The sequence below is a fragment of the Trachypithecus francoisi genome, unplaced genomic scaffold (genome assembly GCF_009764315.1).
Source record: "Trachypithecus francoisi isolate TF-2019V2 unplaced genomic scaffold, Tfra_2.0 Lachesis_group13, whole genome shotgun sequence".
Lineage (NCBI taxonomy): Eukaryota > Metazoa > Chordata > Mammalia > Primates > Cercopithecidae > Trachypithecus > Trachypithecus francoisi.
Window position 1 is genome coordinate 108,165,833 of NW_022681458.1, and position 23,397 is coordinate 108,189,229.

At 36.5% G+C, this 23,397-nt stretch overlaps 1 protein-coding gene and 1 non-coding gene across 19 annotated transcripts in view; one reads left to right on the forward strand and one right to left on the reverse strand.

Annotated features, from left to right (window-relative positions):
* The window catches only part of R3HDM1 (R3H domain containing 1), a 198,964-nt gene that overhangs the window by 63,249 nt on the left and 112,318 nt on the right, over positions 1-23,397 (reverse strand). For 6 of the 18 annotated variants that reach the window (XM_033231669.1, XM_033231657.1, XM_033231662.1 and 3 more), the window contains 5 exons: positions 21,319-21,573; positions 17,255-17,403; positions 13,357-13,458; positions 11,322-11,630; positions 2,161-2,284 (listed from right to left, as the gene is read on the reverse strand). In XM_033231669.1, coding sequence (XP_033087560.1) covers positions 2,161-2,284; positions 11,322-11,630; positions 13,357-13,458; positions 17,255-17,403; positions 21,319-21,573 — 939 coding nt within the window. The remainder of the gene's footprint in view (positions 1-2,160; positions 2,285-11,321; positions 11,631-13,356; positions 13,459-17,254; positions 17,404-21,318; positions 21,574-23,397) is intronic. The other 12 variants (XM_033231673.1, XM_033231672.1, XM_033231670.1 and 9 more) reach the window with 8 other exon arrangements.
* On the forward strand, positions 6,955-7,061 carry LOC117095579. The gene has a single exon (XR_004442096.1). It is a non-coding gene; the product is annotated as a U6 spliceosomal RNA (small nuclear RNA).

Genomic DNA, 23,397 nt, shown 5'->3' on the forward strand with positions numbered 1-23,397 from the left:
AAATTCCTTTTTCTTTTAGATAAGAATGTTTTGAGGATTTATTCCTTTTATTCTTCAAACTGAATGAGTCAACTAACTTAATCTGTAAGTTAAGAGGATACTATATAAAATAGCTGAAATGACAAGTCTAGTTTTTATCAAGTGCTATATTATGACTGACTCATAAGAGCCAAACACAATGTCAAACATTTTTCAAAGACACGATTCTCTTTTTTGCGCCTGTAGCACTATTCAGATGCAATCTGATTGTTTCCTCCTTCTCATCATAACTAGCATCAGAGAAAACCCCACAATTAAAAATATCACCAATAATAAACACATGCTATCTGTCACATAGATGTTTTCACCCCGATCAGGCATATTTAGTTGTATTCCATTAAATGTCATTTTTTTTTTTTTTTTTTTTTTTTTTTTGCAGCGAGGCAATTGTACTTGCATACTAGTCCCAATTTGTGATTGGAAGTGATTTTATAGGTAGTTTGACCATGGAGAGGGATAAAAATTTTGCCATATTGAAGAACAAAATTAGTAAGATAACACAAATACAGAACAAAGGATTTTTGCCTGCCTAGGATGTACTAATGAATTAAGTTAATTAGTCACACACAAGGATATTTAAATGAGTAGCATAAAGGTACATTTCTTTATTAGGGCATCAGCTACAGTCTGTGTTATAATTTTGGAAGACAAAAATCAGAAAAAAAAAATATGAAAATTCGATTACTTGAGGTCCAGAAAAATTCAGAAAATTGTTTCTGAATAAAACACCAATGTATATAAAGCTAATGAGCAGTACCAGCTAATGAGCAGTATCACAACCAATGTTCTCACGAATAGAGAATAATTTTTGATACCTTTTGAAATTATATCATATACTAGTTACATTATTTGACGTGGACTGTATTATTAAATTTTAGGTTGCTTGGAACTACAGTTCTAACTTGGCTAAAATGACGAATGTTTGTATTCAACATTCTTTGGAAGAACATTTGTCACAGGTACAATACAAGGCTAGTAACATATTAAAAGGGGAGAACCTGTAAACGAACCACAAGACAACTCCTAAGGGTACCAGATTAAGGATCTGGAAGTTATCCTGCATGGCTACGCTAAGCATGAACTATATCTAGCAAAGAAAGTTAGTGAGTCACACTGATCACTGAAGACTGCAACAGTAAAGAGAAGTATGACTACTGTTCATCAGATGGGCCAGTGCAGAGATGCTTCTCCTAAACTGGTGGTAACCCTGAAGAGTTTCACACAATATCAAGAGCAGTGAACAGCCTCAGTGGAGGTGGAGGTTATGGGTTCCTCAGTGAGTCACACTCACATAGTCTGGGAGCCTCCAATAGTGAAAAGCAGTTAAGAAAGCTCTAAAGAAACCAATGATAAAATTCTACTTCAACTCCTAGAGTTATAAAAGGCTGAATAAATACCTTATTAAACATCTGGGAAGTACACGTCTAGGTGAGAAGCATATAGAGAAATGAGTTCATTAAAAAATCAGTAAGATAGTTTTATACACTGAGATCAAAATTGTTTTCACTGAATGCTTGAAGAAAATCTGCAAAGTGCTAAAACAAAAACAATGCTGAGTTTTAATAAATTTCATTTAAGTGGCCTTAGATTGTATTTTGTTTAAAAATACTTTTCACTATCAATCAACAAACTGAAAAGCAAAACACAGAAAATATGCTAAGTACATCATTTCTTTCAAAGGCATGCTTACTAAAAGATCAAAATATCATCCTTAGACTAGGGTTCTCAATCCAAGTTAGGTGGTTTTGATCTTTGCTTCTGGTTAGCTATTGATAAGTCATCTTGCCTTGCCTTGCCTCTCTTGTTGTTACCATAGGTGATTTATCAGGCTGCAAAGACAGCTTCAATTTCAATGGCAGTGAGAGATGGCAGCCACTTAAAAAACTGCTTAAGATATTCCCAGATACTCCCAACCCTTTAGCATGTAGACCTGACACTGTGGTATTTTCCAGAGGATGCCAAGATTTGCTCACTCTTTTAATCTCACTGGTTTGCAAACTCATATGTATGAGCATATTCGAGATCCAGAGACACTGGGTAGGTACTACTTAAGAGCAATACTGAAATAGAAGATGGAAAAAAGCATGGCTCAGAAGTTATGACATAAGAAATACAACTCACCTGTCTGCTGTGCAGGTTGTGGCAGTGGTTGGTTTAGATGTGAATTGTAATGAACAGAAGGGACTGGGCGATACTGAGGTTGGCTGGAGTGATAGTGGCCTGGAGTGCAATAACAGGCTGGCATCTAGGATCATAAATATTGTGGGAAAAAAAATCAATTTTACTTGCATTACATGCTTTTCTGTGAGGAAGATCACAGTTTAATGAATAATAATTCTTTTTAGCACTAATCATCCGAAAACTGCTTTTTCTTAAATTTAACTGAAATATTTTTAAAAATTCAAACATACAGTATGCATAAAAAGGTAACTAATGTGTCACCAATCATATTTAGATTTTAATTTTTTTGCCATATTTGCTTCAGATCTCTTACAAAACCAAACATTACTTAATTAGCTAAAGACTCACCCTATTTCCTTTACTCTAACTTCCGTAGAAGCCATTATTCTGTAGTTGGTGATTTTACTATATAGTATATATCTGTTTACTATGTCTCTATTATCCTTGCATGTATTAGTATTTTATTTATTTGTAGTTTTTTTTTTTTTTGGAGGTGGAGTCTTGTTCTGTTGCCCAGGCTGGAGTGTAGTGCCTTGATCTCGGCTCACCGCAACTTCCGCCTCCCAGGTTCAAACAATTCTCCTGCCTCAGGCTCCCGAGTAGGTGGGATTATAGGTGTGCACCACCATGCCTGGCTAATTTTTCTATTTTCAGTAGAGATGGGGTTTCACCATGTTGGCCAGGCTGGTCTCAAACTCCTGACCTCAAGTGATCTGCCCACCTCAGCTTCCCAAAGTGCTGGGATTACAGGCATAAGTCACTGCACCCGGTCGACTATTTTAAAAATCCAAATGTCCAAAATCTGAAATACTCCAAAATCTTTAACTTTCTGAGTACCAACATGATGCCAAAAGCATCATATCATGTCAGTACGCAAAAAGAAACTCTACACCTGACTTCATGTGACAGGTTACAGTCAAAACTTTATGTCATGCATGAAGTTACTTAAAATATTGCTTATATTACCTTAAGGCTACGTGTATAAGATGTATATGAAACACAAATGAACTTGGTTTTAGATTTTGGGCCCTATCCCAAGATATCTCATTGCATATATGCAAATATTCCAAAATCAAAAAAAAAAAAAAAAAAAAATCTGAAACTTTTGGTCCCAGGCTTTTCAAATAAGGGAAACTCAACTACATATTACTTCATGAAACTTATTTTGCAATTCATACTGTTTTTGAGACATCTTTCTTTATTGAAACATATACAGCTAGCTCATTCAATTTAACTGCTGAAGAACATTCATTGTATAAACTATTTTATCCATTCCCATATTAATGCACAGTTGTACTGGTTCCATTCTTTAATTTTTCTCATACAGTCATGTATCGCAAAGTGACATTTTGGTCAATGACAGATTGCATATATGATGGTGGCCCCCTAAGATTATAAAGAAGCTGAAAAATTCCTATCACCCAGTGATGTCATAGCATAATACATCACTCACATGTCTGTAGTCCTACTGCGCTAGCAGTTGTTTAAAAGTATAGCAGACAGTATATAAGACTTGGTAATGATAATAAATGGCTATTATTGGTTTATGTATTTACTATATTTTAAACTATTATTTTAGAATGTAGTCCTTCTGGGCCGGGTGTGGCAGCTCACGCCTGTAATCCCAGCCCTTTGGGAGGCTGAGGCGGGAGGATCGCTTGAGCCAAGGAGTTCAGGATCTGGCTGGGCCACACAGTGAGACCCTATCACTACTGAAAATTTAAAAAATAGCTAGGTGTGGTGGCGCATGCGCCTGTAGTCCTGGATACTCGGAGGCTGAGGCTGGGGATTACTTGAGCCCAGGAGGTCACAGCTGCAAGTGAGCAGTGGTTGCACCACTGCACTCCAGCCTGAGTGACAGTGGTAAGAGCCTGTCTTAAAAAGAATGTAGTCCTGCTACTTAATAAAAACTACAAAACAGATTCAGGGCCGGAGGCAGGGGCTCACACCTGTAATCCTAGCACTTTGGGGTGGATCACTTGAGCTCAGGAGTTCGAGACCAGCCTGGGCAACATGGTGAAACCCTGTCTCTACAAAAAATACAAAAATTAGCCAGGTGTGATGCGTGTGTCTGTAGTCCCAGCTACTTGGGGGGCTGAGGTGGGAGAACTGCTTGAATCTGGGAGAATGAGGCTTCAGTGAGCCAAGATCGTGCCATTGCATTCCAGCCTGGGTAACAAAGTGAGACCCTGTCTCAAAAAACAAAAAACAAAACAAAACCCAAACCAAACACACCACACACACACACAGACTCAGGTATGTCTTTCAGGAGGTATTTCAGAAGAAGGCATTGTTATCATAGGAGATGACAGCTCCACGTGTGTTACTGCCTCTGAAGACTTTCTAGAGGGACAAGATGTGGAGGTGGAAGACAATGATGCTGATAATCCTGAACTGCATAGGCCTAGGCTAATACGCATGTCTGCATCTTGGTTTTTAATTTAAAAAAATTAAAAAGAAAGAAAATTTAAAAATTCATAAAAGAAAAGCTTTAGAATAAGGATACAAAGAAAATATTTCTGTATAGCTGTACAATGTATTTGTGTTTTAAGCTAAGTTTTATTACATAAGAATAAAAAAGTGAAAAAAATTAAAACGTTTATAAAGTTACTGTAAGCTAAGGTTAGTTTATTATTGAAGAAAGAAAAATGTATTAGATAAATTAAGTGTAGCCTAAGTGAAGAGTGTTTATGAAGTCTACAGTAGTAAAATGTCCCAGGCCATCACATTCACTCACCACTCACTAACTCACCTAGAACAACTTACAGTCCTGCAAGCTGCATACATGGTTAACTGCACTGTATCAGTGTACTATTTAAAAAAATCTTTTGACCGGGTGCAGTTGCTCACGCCTGTTAATCCCAGCACTTCTGGAGGCTGAGGCAGGCAGATCATGAGGTCAAGAGTTTATCAGCCTGGCCAACAAAGTCAAACCCCGTCTCTCCTAAAGATACAAAAAGTTAGCCGGGCGTTGTGGCACGTGCCTTGTAGTCTCAGCTACTCAGGGGCTGAGGCAGGAGAATCACTTGAACCAGGGAGGCGGAGGTTGTGGTGAGCTGAGGTCTTACCACTGAACTCCAGTCTGGCGGCAGAGCAAGACTCCGTCTCAAAAAAAAAAAACCCAAAACCAAAAAATTTTATATCGTATTTTTACCGTACCTTTTTGATTTACATATGTTTAGATACACAAATACTTATCATTGTGATATAATTGCCTACAGTATTTAGTACAGTAACATGTTGTATAGGTTTGTAGCTCATAGGCTACATACCATATAACCTAGGTGTGTAGAGGGCTTTCATCTAGGTGTGTGTAAATACACTTTGTGACATTCACACAATGACAAAACCCACTAGAGATGCATTTCTCAGAAAGTATCTCTATCATTAAATGATGCATGACCATATTTCTAATGCAAATTAAAATGCCATCAAGACTATCTTGATTTAGTTTTCCTTTCAGAGCTATTACTATTAGTTATGAAGTTCTCTTACTCTGACCTTGTTTGGGGTGAAGAATAAACACCTAATCCGGTAGTAAAGAAGTATGTGGGTAAGTTAACTTTAACAGTGTCATGGGCTCGCTCACATTCTGCTCTTCTGATTGGGTTATTTGTAAAAAGAACAGAGATCTGTGGCGATCTTAAAGAGTGCTCACCTCATCTGAAAACCAGCCAGGTGTAACATTCCTAGGTTAGTTTTTAGCCAAGAATCTCTCAAGTTTACTGTAGATCTCCTGTCTTTGAAGCATTAAAATAGACACAATACATACAGGATCCCTTAACTGTTCCTGGAGGTATCAGATAGTAATCTAAATCCTGAGTTTAGATATTTTCCTTTAATTAAAGAAGATATCTTTTTTATTCGGCTGGATTTGGATTTGGCTGGAGTGCAGTGGTGCAATCTCAGTTTATTGCAACCTCCAATTTCCAGGTTCAAGCAATTCTCCTGCCTCAGTCTCCTGAGTAGCTGGGATTACAGGTGCCCGCCACCACACCTGGCTATGTTTTTTTTTTGGCATTTTTAGTAGAGATGGGGTTTCACCATATTGGCCAGGCTGGTTTCGAACTCCTGACCTCAAGTGATCTGCACATCTTGGCCTCCCAAAGTGCTAGGATTACAGACTTGAGCCACTGTGCCTGGCTAGTACCTCTCTCTTTTTAAAACTGAGATGGAGTCTCGCTCTGTGTCCCAGAAGTGCAGTGGCACGATCCCAGCTCACTGCAACCTCTGCCACCCGGGTCCAAGCAATTCTCGTGCCCCAGCCTCCCAAGGTAGCTGGGATTCTGGTGCCCGCCACCACGCCCGGCTAATTTTTTTTGTATTTTTAGTAGAGATGGGGTTTCGCCATATTGGTCAGGCTGGTCTCGAACTCCTGACTTCAAGTGATCTGCCTGCCTCAGCCTTCCAAAGTGTTGGGATTACAGGCGTGAGCCACTGTGCCCGGCTGCCAATATCTCTTTTAAGGCAAAAATTATGAACACTATTTTTGGTATATAATATATAGAGATGCAATGTATATGGCAACAACAGCAATAGGATGGAGAATGTAAATGGAATTACACTGTCATAAGGCTGCTACATTTTACTTGAAATTTCAATATTAAGTTGAAGTACATTTTGATAAGGTAAAGGGAGGTAAAGGTATATAACACAGTCCCTAGAAAAACAAACACATTCAGAAAATTCAAGGGGATGTACCTAAAAAGACAATACTAAAGAAAGTGAACTGAAGTGCTCACTTTGGCAGCACATATAATAAAATTGGAACAATACAGAGAAGATTAGCATGGACACTGCACGAGGATGATACGGAAATTCGTAAAGTATTCAATATTATTTTTAAAAAGTTCAAATAATATAAAATGCAGGAAAGTAGAATAAAATACAGATAGGGCAAATAAAAAAAATAACAATGTGGCATACCTGAATCTAACTATGTCAAAAATACATTAAATTTAAAGGGTCTAATGACAAATCATTGTATAAAGAGGCAGAACCCAACTAATAACCATAAATGAAAGACACTTTAAATATAGGGGTTGCAAGTAAGGTAGAAAAAGACATATCATTTAAATGTTACTCAAAAGAATGACACTATAATGTCAGATAAAATAGGTTTCAAGAAATACTATTAGAGACAGAGAAAAACATTATGTATAAGTCAATATATCAGGAAGATATGATAAATATAAATTGCTTAATATAGCTTCAAATACTATAAAAATCTGATAGAACTTAAAAGGGAAATAGACAAATCCCAAAACAACAGAATATGAAATCAATGATGACCAGAATAAATGAAAAAACACCCCATGCTCATTTAAGACTGGAAAATTTAATAGTTAGTATGGCAATAATATCAAAGAGATCTACATATTCCATGCAATACCTATCAACACTCCAATGGTCTTTTTTTTGCAAAAACAGAAAAGCCCATTCTCAAATTCATATGGAACCGCAAGGAGCCTGAATACTAAAAACAATTTTGAAGAAGAACAGAGTAGGAGTCCTCACTCTTTCCATTTTTAAAAGTTACTACAAAGCCACAGCAATGAAAACAATGTAGTACTGGCAAAAGGGTAGAAATACATAATGTGGTAAAAGTGAAAGCCCAGGAAAAAACCCTTCCCTTACATTTATGGTCAATGGATATTTGACAAGGATTCCAAGGTTATTTAATGCGGAAAGAAAAGTATCTTCAACAAATAATGCTAGAATAACCAGATATATACTTGAAAAAGAATAAAGATGAACTCTTGCCTCACACCATATTCAAAAATTAACTTACAATGGATAAATGACCTAGGAGCTAAAAACAAAGCACTTAAAAGACAGGACTACACTTTCGTGACATTTGTTTTGGCAACAAATTCTTAGATATGACACCACAAGCACGAGAAATAAAAGAAAAAATGGATAAAGTGAACTTTACCAAAATTAAAAAACTTTTATCCATCAAAGAACATTATTAAGAAACTAAAAAGACAATTTTACAGCATGAGTGAAAATAGTTGCATATCACTTATCTGACAAGGGTCTAGTATCCAGAATACATAAAGAGCTCTTAGCTCAATAATAAAAAGACAAACATATATATATACACACACATACACACATACATTTAATACATATACACACATACTCCAAAAAACTGAAAACAGATATTAAAAAAATACATGTACCCACATATTCAAAACAGCACTATTTACAGAAACAAAAGATGAAAACATTCCAAATTTCAGCCAGGTGTGGTGGCTCATGCCTGTATCCCAGCACTTTGGGAGGCCGAGGTGGGCGGATCACTTGAGGTCAGGAGTTCCAGACCAGCCTGGTTAAAATGGTGAAACACCGTCTCTACCAAAATACAAAAACTAGCTGGGTGTGGTGGCTCATGCCTGTAAGCCCAGCTACTCGGGAGGCTGAGGCAGGAGAATTGCAGGTGAACCTGGCAGGTGGAGGTTGCAGTGAGCCGAGACCACACCACTGCATTCCAGCCTGGGCAACAAAGAGAGACTCTATCTCAAAATAAATAAATAAATAAACAAAAAAGAAAGAAAGAGAAAGAAAGAAAGAAAAGAAAACATTCCAAATTTCAATTAATGGATAAAAAAGTAAAGTATGAATAGTGTGAACAGATTTTTAAGTATGAATACATTTTAAGTATGAATAGTGTGCCACTGTGTGTGTGTGTGTGTGTGTGTGTGTGTGTGTGTGCGCGTGTGCGCGCGCGCGCGCGCATGCGCACAGGCCTAAGCTACAATGTGGCGCAGGCCTAAGCTACAACTTTGCAAATATTATGTTAAGTGAATTAAGTCAGACACAAAAGGTAACAGGTCACCTGATTCCATTAATATGGAGTATTCAGAATAGGTAAATCCACAGGAGACAGAAGCAGATTGGTGGTTGCCAGAGGCTGGGAAATGGGGCAATAAGTAGCAACTGCTAACAGGTAGGGGGTTTCCTTTTGGAGTGATGAAAATGTTTTGGAACCAAACAGAAGTGGTGGTTGTACAGCACTGTGAATATGAACTAAATGCAACTAAAATGTTCACATAAAAATGGTTAAATGATTAATTTTATATTATGTGAATTTCAATAAAAAAATCAAAATGCCCTGCCCCACAAAAAAATTCGGAACAAAAAAACACGTAACACTAAAATATTAGAACACAAATTCTCAGCTCACTGCAACCTCTGCCTACTGGGTTCAAATAATTCTCCTGCCTCACGCTCATGAGTAGCTAGGATTACAGGTGCACACCAGTATGCCCAGTTAATTTTTGTATTTTTATTAGAGATGGGGTTTCACCATGTTGGCAAAGTTGGTCTCAAACTCCTGACCTCAGGTGATCTGCCCATCTTGGCCTCCCAAAGTGCTGGGATTACAGACATAAGCTACCGTGTCCGGCTCAAAACACTGAAATCTTAAAGAGTGAGCTCTCTGACCACATATAATTAAAATAGCAATCAATAACGAAAGGTATTTAGAAAGCCCCTAAATATTTGGAAATTAAGTAACATACTTCTAAGTAAGTCATGGGTCATAAAAAGTCCTCCTAAAAGACAAAACATTTTAAACTAAATAATAACTAACATACTACATATCCAAATTTGTGGCTAGCACCAAAATGTTGCTTAGAAATTTGCAGCATTTAAAAAAAAAGAGAAAAAGAAATTTATAGCATTAAAAACTTCTATTAGAAAGAAGAAAAATCTAAAATCGCTGAAAATAAGATCATAAAAATTAACAAAACTTTCTTTCTTTTTGAGATGGAGTCTCGCTCTGTTACCCAGGCTGGAGTGCAGTGGCTCAATCTCAGCTCATTGCAACCTTCACGTCCTGGGTTCAAGTGATTCTCCTGCCTCAGCCTCCCCAGTAGCTGGGATTACAGGCGTGCACCACCACACCTGGCTAACTTTTGTATTTTCAGTAGAAAAAGGGTTTTGCCATGTTGGCCAGGCTGGTCATTAACTCCTGATCTCAAGTGATCCACCTGCCTCAGGCTCCCAGAGGGCTGGGATTGCAAGCGTGAGCCACCACGTCCGGCCCGTTTTTTTTTTTTTTTTTAAGAACATCAAAAGAATTGATAAACCATCTGGCTAAATTAATAAACAAAAACGAGAGTGTAAAATTACCATATCAAGAAATAAAAAGGGAACACCACTAAGATCCTAAAGATATTAAAAGCATAAAGGGATATTAAGAACAATTTTATGAAAACAAGTTTGAAACATGAAATGGACACAAATTAAGACAATTAGTCCAAAGAGAAACAGAGAACTGGAATCCTTTTATATCTACTAAGAAATTAAATTTGTAATTTAAAAACCTTCCCTGCAAAAAATCTCCAGTTATAGATGAATTCATTGGTGAATTCTGGCAAACATGTGAGAAGAAGTAACATCAATCCTACACAAACACCTTTAGAAAATAAAGGAGGAGGGAACAATGCACAACTCATTTTAAGGCTAGTACCACCCGGAGAGTACAACCAAAAATACTATAAGCAAACTGCGGACCAATATCCTTCATGAACATAGATGCAAAAATCTTTAACAAATATTAGCAAACTGAATCCCACAACATATAAGGATAGTCTGTTTCAGAAATTAAAAGTCAGTTAAACATTCAAAAGTTTCGCCATATTGCCCAGGCTGGTCTCCAACTCCTAGGCTCAAGCCCAGCCTTGTGAGTCTGCCTCAGCCTCACAAAGTGCTGGGATTACAGGGCATGAGCCACTGTGCCCAGCCTTACCATTTTATTTTTACAGTGGATTTACACTTTATTGTGTTTCCCCAGTGGATTTACACTTTATTGTGTTTCCCTTAGGTTAGTATTTTAGAAACCCATACCTCTCAGTCAGAAAAAAAACCCTTAAAGCTCACATACTTTACCAACCAGCTGGAGCATTTACCTGTCATATGGTTGCTTAGCACGTGCATGAAAATCTCCAGAGGAGGAAAGATGACTATATGCTTTGTTTATATACTCTTTGACAAATTCTCTTCATGAGAATTTAAAAACAAGTTCTTTGAAGTTAAAACTGATCTTAAGTGAGAGGTTTCCATAAGAAAGAAAAGGTTAAAAAGCAATATACCTGTGGTGATGGCTGCTGAATATATCCCTGCTGCTGGAGCACAGGCTGGCTGACAGGATGACCAGAGGCAGAATATCCAGCAGTAGGGACTGGCTGCCCAGGTGGTAGGGGAGGAGGAGGAGGAGGTGGTGGTGGTGGTGGCGGTGGAGCAGGATGTGGTGGAGGGGCTGCTGTCATGATATAACCAGACTGCTGTGGAGACTGAAGAACCACAGTGGACTGGAACATGGTGGCATGAGGGTCAGAACCATCAGTAGATGGCTGGCGAGCAAGACTCATGTGACTAAACTGAGACCCAAGATTATCCTGCTAAAAAAGGAACAAGTCAACAATTAGTAAGCCTTCTACACATAGGCCAAACTTATCAAAGAAAAACACTTCCTATTTTTATGTAAGGTATAGTAGTACATATTATGGAAATTATATATATCTACAACAGCAATAATGTAACAGAGGGAAGCTTCAAAAAAACGACAACTCTATTGTTGAATATTACAATGCTGTCATTACAAATTATTTAAAAAATATATCTAATGGGGATGTACAGCATGCAGAAAAGAGTAGGGTACAACATTTCACATTAAAACGTGAAGACATTTATTTAAATGAAGATGACAGGAACATTAGAATGTAGAAGTGAAATTGGCCATGTTCATATTATATAATTAGTATTTTCTGAAAGGACTTCAAAGACCAAGCAAAGAGCAAGGTACTAATTAGTATTTGCTTTAAATTATCTCCCCTCTTCCTAGAAGGCAAAATTCAAATTCTATGCATTTTTGTATCCCTAACCATGAAAATTACTTGCAGAAATTAAAAACATAAAATCCAACTACACAGTCCTTTCTCTAATCTCTCAAAAATAATTTGGCCATACATTCCATTCTTCCCTTGTGTTTTTCAGTCTGTTCTGGAAGTCAGATAATTTGACAAATGTAATTCAAATGACAGTTTCCTACGCTTTTGCTAAATGGTGCCCTACCAAGACAAGGGTTATGATTTATGTGCTATCTGACAAACATTTCTCTAATTCAACAGGATAAGGACCAGCTCTTATTGTTCCAGAAAAATATAACTGAAATGATGATATAGGGTTAAAATGCTCTCTATTCCCAAGAAACCACAGACTGGCAACAAAATATACCACATTTTGTTAAAAGGTCAACACAAAATTGTGGCAATTGAGTCATCAGATCAAAGCTGACATGTCTGCAGTTTCTAGATCTACTGGATTTTCCAAAGAAAATTAAGGCTATGGAGAAGACAAAGGACTGAAAGGTGACGCCTGATTTAATGATTGAAAATATATGGTTTTTCTCTTCCCAAATAGTCACTCTGACATACTCTAGCACTATTAGCCTAACTTAGTGAATGCTTTCAAAGAGAAAAAAATGTACCTATGAACTGTAATTTCCATGTTATATTATCAAATATTGTTAATAGAAGTACCATAACCGTGTATCACTCTCAAAGTCACCTTGGAAAAAAGTCATTTTCTTATTCTAATAAAAATTGGGGGCATACTTTGGATTGAAGACAGTATCATTACTTTGCAGTCACAGACTAAATATCCAGAAATCTTCTTAGAAAATACACTTAGAAGTCCTCTGTAGCTGTAAGCTACAACTCACCCTAAGAACTGGTACCGAGTCTACTGGACCTTCAGTGTTGGTGAGAAAATAACAATGCCTAAACCCAGATGAAAGCTACCATCCCAGGACAGCACAGATCCCGCACTGGTCTCAATGAGAAAGTTGCTGAAACGTATTAGGACTAGAATAATCAACCTGAAAATTCTTTCATTATGAAAAAGCAGGAAAAGATTAAACAATCACCATAATAAGCCACTATAACCAATATCTTATGGAACAGAATAAATTATTTCTAGTATGAATTAGAAATACTTTTTTTAGATACATATGTAGACCTGACTCAAAAAAATCACAAAAGATCATATTACATTAATGACACTCTTGAGCATTCATCACACATCCACCCACAGAAACAACGCAGGAGGTGAATAGAGATATAGTACCACGGAGTATTGCTGGGTGGGTGAGACTGGCAGGAGCGGGGATGGGTAAGGGGCTGTAGAGTACTGAACAGGCTGTGAAGAGGACTGCAGAGGACGAACAGGCTAAAGAATAACAGGTTGGCAAACAATGTTAATGTCAGAATAAAACGTTAGAAGAATTGCATAAAATGGAAATTTACACTTTTTTGGCAATAGCTTTAACTACATTTATAAAGTCATTTAAAATATAACAACATAGGAAACAACAAAAACAATACAAAGTGAAGAAACTCTAATACAGTAAAAGTTTCAAAAACACGTATGCCTGAATTTATTACATAATTAGGAGGATAATTTTTGGCAATATTTCTTTATTATAGATTAACGGGAACAGGTGATTTAGGCATTTTGAATCCTATTATTTAACCAAGACCCCTGGGTTAAGTCAGTCAAAGCAAAACTACTTCTCATTATTTCCTGATTTTATGAAAGGGCTGCCCTATTTTGCAGTATAACACTAAATTATAAATGAAACACTTCATTCTTACTATCAGACAGCAATAACTTACACAATAACTGTCACAATTACCCTACTAATAAGGCAAAATTAAGCAGTCTTTTGGGACCAAAGCCCCTAACTGTTAGCAATTTTATAAGAAAAATGCACTGGGTAAAAAAATATAGTGGGAACTATTAAGAATGATAGCCTAAGGAACAACACACATATACATACAGACATGCACACACACACACACACACAAACACATCTCTTTTATATAAGGAAGATAAACACTTCCTTTGTAATTAAACACATTTCTATTAAGATAGTACATATTAGGAGCTGAGAAACTAGTTACTTAAAATCTCTGGCCGTTAATGAAATATTCCTGAGTTTCAGGAAAAAAAGGTTTTATGTTTCCCAGGGGCACTCAAAAACAGGTGTTATTTTTTAAAAAAAGTTGTAATCACTTTTCAATCTTAGGAATACAGCTGGTCATCTACTAACTAAAATTGGCATCTGTTTAATTTTCTCATATTTATACTGTTTATTACAAAAAAGGTAATATACATATTGGGTAAAGACTACAGCAACTCACTTTACAGAAGGCAATCAGACTAAGGTAAATGAAATGACTTGTAGACAGTCACATAAGCAAGTAGATGAGGAACCTAGGGAATCTTACTTGATGAAAACTCTTAGTTAAAATGTATATTCATGCATCTCCTTCTGAACAATATCTCTGAAGACAATACTTTAAAAATGTTAGATAAACTAATGGAACTAAGATTGTTCAGGCAATAATTTAAATAGAGAACTTCTACGTCAACTAAGATAGACATTGTTTGTCTATAACATGAGAGATAATAGATAATGATTTGAGTTGCACTTTTACCACAAAATCAACACAATGGTTTCTAAAAAACAAAGGCTTAGATAAACTTAAAGCAAAAAAACTATAATTAAAGCATTAAAAAACTCTTTCAGTAAAAGCTGAAAGATCCATAAAGTAGCATCTGGTTCCTCACAAAACTCATGGCTAGAAATAAGTAAGCTTTCTAACGGATGACAGTACATATTATACTACATGAGGTGCAATAGCTTTAGAACTTTCAAGAACAGGCTACTTGATGTGTTATTAAGTCAGATAACCATTAAGACATAACTTTCAGATGACGTGACCTCCTATGTAATTGTCAGATGAAACAAAAGTTTTAGTCAGCTGCGGGATTAAGGAAAGTACTAAGGGCACCAAGGGTATGAATTCATGTCTTCCTGAGTTTCAGAGAGTAATGAAAAAAACTGGGAAAGTGAAATTCTGACACCATTTAGAGAAGAAAAAGTCTTAGCACATCCTTTTCCTACTTGAATTGCAATTGGCTGCAAAACAACAGGTTTTATGTTACGTCCAAAAAAAGTAGCTCTTCTGAAGGCTTTGGAAATCATAGCATTATTTTGTTTGGTTATTTGAAATCTCACTGATGAATTATTTCAGATTGTGCAGAAGATATTTATTTAGAATCACTTGTTCTTTGAGTCTCTGTTTCTGGATCTGATGATGCGTTACCTGAAACACTTGGAGCAATGCTAGAAAAATAAGTTATGAAATTTGGTGAATATCCCAAGAATTCAAATTATAGCTTATTAAAGCATCTGTTTGTAAATTAGGTGGCCTACATCTTCATTTAGAACTGTCTCTTATAACTAAATCAGACAAAGTTCTAAGAGATAATAATCTGAAAAGATAAATCCCAGAGTTTTTTAAAGTTGCCAGATTAACATGATTTCCACTGAAATTTAAATAAAAATGAAACCAAACGAAAATTAGTGCTTTAAAGCTCCTGGTGAAATACATGGCACTGCAAAGACAACTACATGACAGCATAATAAAGAGGAAACTCTTTGGGACCAAGCTGACTGAAGCCGAGACAGAGAAACCTAGGGAAGAAGTTTTATGCAAGCTCAGTGTATGTAACCAAATGGGATTGGGAAGGGAATATGGGAGTCTGTGGAAATAGTTTCAGGCAATCTCTTCTACATACATTAACTGATTTGTAAGGTCTTAGAAGTGTAGCCAAAGCCTGTAAGTTCTTCTTCTTTTAAAAAAGCTGCCTTGCCCAGTATTAAGAGTCTTAATTGCCAGAAGTACAATTATTTTTTATGACTTTCACACCATGAAATAATATAATTAAACTTGTATGTTCTTCAACCCAGGAATACAAATGATATCATTTGTGAGCAAAATTAATGAAATTTCTCCAGTTCAAGTTTGTCATCATACTTCTTCTTCTTCTTTTTTTAAGGGATACTCACTTATTTATTTAATTATTTTTTTGAGACAGAGTCTCGCTCTGTTACCCAGGCTGGTGTGCAATGGCCTGATCTTGGCTTACTGCAACCTTCCAGGTTCAAGTGATTCCTCTGCCTCAGCCTCCCGAGTAGCTGGGACTATAGGGGCACACCACCACACCTGACTAATTTTTGTATTTTTAGGAGAGACGGGGGTTTCACCGTTTGGGCCAGGCTGGGCTCGAACTCCTGACCTCAGGTGATCCGCCTGCCTCGGCCTCCCAAAGTGCTGGCATTACAGGCATGAGCCACTGGGCCTGGCCCATCATACTTCTTTCATACAAAATCACTCTGCATGTTTTCACCAATGAAATATTTAGAGTCTTGCAGGGAAAAAGAGATATAACTACATAAACTTTGATACGTTAAACAACCTTTAAAAGTTAGAATAAACCGGGCGCAGTAGCTCACGCCTGTAATCCCACTACACTCCAGCCTGGGCAAAAAAAAAAAACAGTTAGAATAAAAATAAGAGTTCATACTGGTATAATCAAGATACCCAAAGATGGATATTACATCTTTAGGGGAAAAAGACCAAATGTGAAATGAATGTGTAAATTCTAAACATTTTTACAAACTCAAAATATTATTGAGAGTACTTTTGGGAATTCTAACTCAGAATCGCTTTGTCTTTCATAAGGTAGGTAGAATGGATGAAGAGTATCTTGTAGAACCTGAGCAGCCTATCTCAGTTTCTTCTAACTGCTTAATCTGTAGAATCTTAAAACAACTCACTTTGTTCACTGGGCCAATGAACAATCTCAGTTTTGTTTTTATTCCTCCTGTTGTCCATTTCTTGCTGTTGTCAAATAGGGATAAAATACTCACCAGACAGGCTCATAAGATTAAAACAATTCTCTTCTTTCCCATATATTTTCAGTATTTATCAGGGGAAAAGTCTTTGAAGTTCTCTCTCTTTTCCTATGAGTAGTGAGTGGAATATCACTGGTGGCAGAATATTAAAGTTCTAAGAGATACTTACTTGGGCTATCTCAATTTTAATTAGCAAATTTAGTCCCAAATATGTAAAGGCTAGTCAACTTAGCATTATGTAATTGTGGATATGTGCACCTGTGAGAAAATGTGATTAGCTGCTGGTTGTTGAGGTGGGGCTGGCAGAGGTGGCTGTGGAGGTCCAGGCACTTGGGGTCTAACTGGTTGTTGAGTCATAGGAGGATTATACACAACTGGACTCCCATCTGGGTTTATGAAGGGCTGACCTGAAAAATTTAAAAAGAAGGAAAAAAAAACAACTTAGAATACAGATGGAAAATAGGTCCTTTTACTAACAATTTACAAAGCATATCCAAAATCCTTTAACCACAATTGAAAAAAAACCCTAATATTTTGAAAACAGAAGTTTCCTTAGCTTGGGAAATGCTTGAATTGATATGAGGCTATCAATAGTCTTTATTTCCCTCACTTAAATATTCAAATGTTTTACTGCATTTCTTATTATGGGGTACTGGCCCAGACCACTAGTGAGCTTAATTAAATTAATTTATTATTATTTTCTTAGACGGAGTCTCCGTCTGTTGCCCAGACTGGAGTACAGTGGCACAATCTCACCTCAGGGCAACCTCTGCCTCTTGGGTTCAAATGATTCTCCTGCCTCAGCCTCCCGAGTAGCTGGGATTACAGGCATGTGACACCACACATGGCTAATTTTTGTATTTTTAGTAGAGATGGGGTTTCACCATGCTGGCCAGGCTGGTCTCAAACTCCTGATCTCAGGTGATCTGTCTGCCTTGGCCTCCCAAAGTAACCCCAGCCTTATTTCATAATATGTGGTATTTTCTGAAAAACTCTGAATTATGCAACACATTTAGCCTAAGAAATTCAGTCACAGGATTGGGGTCCTATAAGGCTATATTTCAGTTCAAAGAGAAAACACTTGACTTTGAGATATTGGAAAGTTATTCATTAGTTTTTATTAGGAGGTAGGAAATACCTAATTTTGAGGCCACATTACATATATTTCACAAATAAGATTAGAACTGGATGAAAAACTAAAATGATTAATAGCTTCATGCTTCAAATTGTAATCTTGATGGTACTGTCCTTATTTTACAACTTCTTTTTTTTTTTTTGAGACAGTCTCACTCTGTTGCCAAGCCCAGGCTGGAGTGTGGTGGCATGAGCTCAGTTCACTGCAACCTCAGCTTCCCCCGGGTTCAAGCAATTCTCCTGCCTCAGCGTCCAGACTGGCTGGGATTATAGGCACCTGCTACCACGTCGGGCTATTTTTTATATTTTTAGTAGAGATGGGGTTTCACCATGTTGGCCAGGCTGGTCTCGAACTGCTGACCTCATGTGATCCACCCTCCTTGGTCTCCTAAAATGCTGGGGATTACAGGTGTGAGCCACTGCACCCAGCTTCTCTATACATATATTCTAAACAACTTTTCCTTATTACAAAAAGTAACATTTCTATTTTAAGAAAATAACAAAGAGACAAAAAAGAAAATAAATTCCCCATAATCTCTCTGTGTGTATGTGTGTGTGTGTGTGTGTGTATGTGTGTGTGATTTCACTTTTAGGTTCAGGGGCATATGTGCAGGTTTGTTATACAGGTAAACTTGTGTTATGGTGGTTTATTATACGAATTATTTTGTCACCCTTTAGTTATTTTTCCTGATCCTCTCCTTCCTCCCACCCTCCACCCTCTGATATGCCCCAGTGTGTACTGTTTCACTTATGTGTTCACATATTCTCAGCATTTAGCTCCCACTATTAAGTGAGAACGTGTGATATTTGGTTTTCTGTTCCTGCATTAGTTTGCAAAGGATAATGGCCTCCAGCTCCATCTGTGTTCCTGAGAAGGACATGATCTTGTTCTTTTTCATGGTTTCATAGTATATGCACCACATTTTCTTTATCCAGTCTATCCCTGATGGACATTTAGTTGATTTCGTGTCTTTGGTATTGTGGAATTCCCCATAATCATATTAACATATCAGATACTGTCTTCCAGATATTTTTTCAATAAACAGATTGAAAGATGAGTATTTTTCTTTACTAAAATTGGATTGTTAAAAAAAGAAACAAGAAAGGAGTGCACAAAAATTAACGGTTCAATGACTATGAGTGAGAAAAATACAGAGAAACACAGAAAAATTTGACTGAAAAACAGTTTCTTAAATTGTCTTAACATCTATTCTTCCATAGGAAATCCCTCTCCATTTTTTTTTTTTGAGGAAACTTATGATATAAAATAATAATATTTGGGAGAGAAGACTAGTCTACAGCTATCAAGCAGAAAAAGTCCTCCAAAGTAAAATTATTTTAATCAATTAGTATACTGATAATTTGTGTAATAGTTATAGGTAACTAAAAACAAGTTATCCTGGGTATTTGTTAACTACTAAATAATTTGGGAGGCCGGGGGCAGTGGCTCATGCCTGTAATCTCAGCACTCTGGGAGGCCGAGGCGGGCAGATCACGAGGTCAGGAGATCAAGATCATCCTGGCTAATACGGTGAAACCCTGTCTCTACTAAAAAATACAAAAAATTAGCCAGGGGTGGTGGCGGGCGCCTGTAGTCCTAGCTACTCGGGAGGCTGAGGCAGGAGAATGGTGTGAACCCAGGAGGTGGAACTTGCAGTGAGCCGAGATGACATCACTGCACTCCAGCCTGGGTGACAGAGCAAGACTCCTTCTCAAAAATAATAATAATAATAATAATTTGGTAATAAAAAATGGGTGGAGCAGATTTGGGTGAAGGCAGTCAAATCCAAATTAAGGGTCGCTTGAAAAAAGTTAATGTATTATAATACTGTTCTCAAAAACCAAAGAGATCACTTTTGGATTCATTTAAGTTAATAGTACAATTCAATTTCAGACCAATTAGTTTCTCACTCTATCCCTTCCTAAGCAAATGAATCTTTCATATTACCAAAACCATATTAATATGTTTTGAATGAAAAATAATAGGAAAAGGTAAAATATTAAATCATCTTACATCTTGCTGGACAAAAACAGGAAGGTTAGTAACATAATAACCTGAAGAATAAGAAGGTAATTACTAAGCAAAAATTGAATTTCTGAAAAATCAGTTATTTATGCTAATTTAATTCTTACAAGAGAACAAATGTTTGCCTACTTTATCTTAAAAAGAGATGTGAATAAAACCTGAAAGTAATGAGTCCCAAGCCATGATTTTTCCACTACAAACGAAAGGAAAGGTTCAGGAACACTTAGAGACCCTATACACCCACTTGTATCTGCCTGTAAACTACTGCCATTATGATGACACCACATCAGCTAAATATATGAGATTTAAAGTTATCAAAAGATCAAGGAGAGTTTTCATTACCTTGCCAAATGACTGGGCTATGCTATCTTGAAGAGACCAAGACTTCTTGTGACCTTTTTAAAGATCATATTTTTTCTATACAAATCATTTTTACCTATTTACATAGTGAACTGTACTATAACTGTAGTTTCTTCACCTCTCTGAGGTTCAGTTTCTTTATCTATAAATGATTCACTTACCTAACAAGGTTATAACATATTTAAAGCACCTAACAGAGCATACGGTAAAAGTAAATGCTAAAAAATGTAAATTACTATTAGCTAATTGCAAAGAATATGTACTGTCAATATTAATACATGAATCCCAATTTTTTTTTTTTTTTAAATACCAATAAGATGTTCTTTAGCTTTTTCTCAGTAGGAAATCACCACATTCTGAAAGGTAATTATTTCTTCCCCCTCCATTATATAATGGAAAAAAAACCTGCTTATTCAGTCCTTCTTCATGAAATGCACTTGATTTTCCCAAGTATAAAATTGTTATATCATCCCAAAAAATCAATGTTGGTTAAAAAAAAATTGTTATATCAAACAAAGCTCTTTCATAGGTAGTTGTCTTATTCCTAGGAAATAAATTTTTTAAAATTATAGTTGGGCTATTATTTGGCCTAGATGATGTCACAGATGTCACAAGGGGAAAAAATGCATCCCGATATAAATGTCTTTTAAACTTTCCTAGCATAAGTGTTTCTGTTATAAAGTTCTTGGAAAACACTAATCATGAATAATAAAAAACTGACTACACATATTCAGAAAATACATTTAATAAATATCCTTAAATTTTCAGATAATTCCTGAAACACCTTTTTCTGGATACCAACCTGTTTGTGGGTTGATCAGAATACTGCCAGGTGGTATGCCTGCCGCTTCCAAGGGAAGCAAAAAGAAGCTAGTGCTAGGAGATGCGACTTGCCCATTTAGGCCACCATCAAAGGAAAGAGAACTATGAGTGCTGACAGTTGGATAGACGACAGGTGCGCCATGAGAAGACTGGCTGAGAGCTGTACCTGGAAGAGGCTGCTGGATGTGAGAAAGAGAGCCTGTAGATGACCCTACACTACCAGAAGACTCAGAACCTAGAAGAGGAGTAATGAAAAATAGGGATTTTTTAAACCTCATATAAAAACACAGGTTTTCAAAACATAACAATAAAATTTACATTGCATAACATGCAGTTACTACATAAAAGCACTGGCTCTTTTTAATTTACTGTCCATATTTGCTTACCCTCCCCATAACGAACAAGTTTAATACAGCAAACTGATTACATAAGTTGTCAGAGAAATCACTGCCAAAGCATGCAACTTAAGCACATTTATAACAACACCAGCCACAGACGCCACAAAAAGCAAATTACCCACATTCCCAAAAGGACAAAGTTATGTACATTTTACCTTTTAGATTAACACCTAGGAATATATAGATAATTTTCCCCCAGGAAAAAGAATTTAGTACAGCAAAATGCCCAAAACTTTTAATACCAGAAACCCCTTATCTATAAGAACACAGAAAGATTTAGTGTAAGAAATAAAAGAAATGATAAATTCTGTACTAAGACAACTGTCAAGTTTAATTGCAGAATCTAATTTCTCATTTTACTAGCATAGCATTTTTCCAAAATGTAAAATCAACTTTGAATATTTTATCTAATCAAGGGACAGAGATACCAGGAAAAATATTCAAAGTACTTATATGGGTGTTAATTTAAAATTTATTTCTTACTGAACTAATTTGATAACTGATTTTTAAATGCTTTCATCCCTGAATTTATTCCATTTTCTATTATATAGGAACTAAAAATGTCACTGATTTTTAGCATAATGGCTAAAAAAGGTGGCCAACGAGACAAAGAAAGACAACGATTTGCATCTTATGTATACAGTTAATTAGGTTTTGAATAAGAGAATTGACTCTGGGATGGAATTAATCTTTAATGAATGAAACAACTATGATACACTGTACAGACTGCCTTCTGAAGGACAGATGCTATTTTAAGTTGTGCCAAAATAATTCTTCATAAAAACTGTATCCATTTAACCTAAGAATTAAAAACAAAAAACTTTTTTTTGCCTATTAAAAGGGCCAATTAATATTTCTTTTCATCGCTGAAGAGAATACAGAATACATATAGGACATATTCTTAAAATGTTTTAAAATGGCAGAGTGTCTACATAATTTTCTCATGATACATAAATAGCTTCTTTTGTTATGATGACCTAGTGGCCATTTTCCAAATAATGCGTATTTGGCACACAAGCAGATTTCTTATACTGATAAAATTTACCTATCTTTCGCAAAATCCTAACATAGATAATAAGATATTTTCAATACGACCACATTATACATTAAAAAGATGGCAACTGCAATTCATAAGCCTTAATAATTTAAAGCATTGATTACAGCCCTTCAGTTCAAATATGTCTTTCAATTCTTATGTGTACAATACCTTATGTTTAGGCTCACCCAAATAGATTGGGGAGAAATAGCCATTCCTCCTTTTACCTGTTTTTTTTTTTGAGATGGAGTCTCGCTCTGTTGCCCAGGCTGGAGTGCAGTGGTATGATCTCAGCTCACTGCAGCCTCTGCCTCCCGGGTTCAAGTGATTCTCCTGCCTCAGCCTCCTGAAAAGCTGGGACTACAGGCATGCGCCACCACACTCAGCTGATTTTTTAATATTTTTAGTAGAGATGGGGTTTTGCCATGTTGGCCAGGGTAGTCTTGAACTCCTGACCTCAGGTGATCTGCCTGCCTTGGCATCCCACAGTGTTGGGATTACAGGCGTGAGCCACTGCGCCCGGCCAGGGAAACACTCATTTCTGACTTTCATGCTTATTTTGGGATAAAAATAAAGATCTTCAAGGATCCTAAAAACACATGAGCTTCTTTAGTATTGAAGCCAG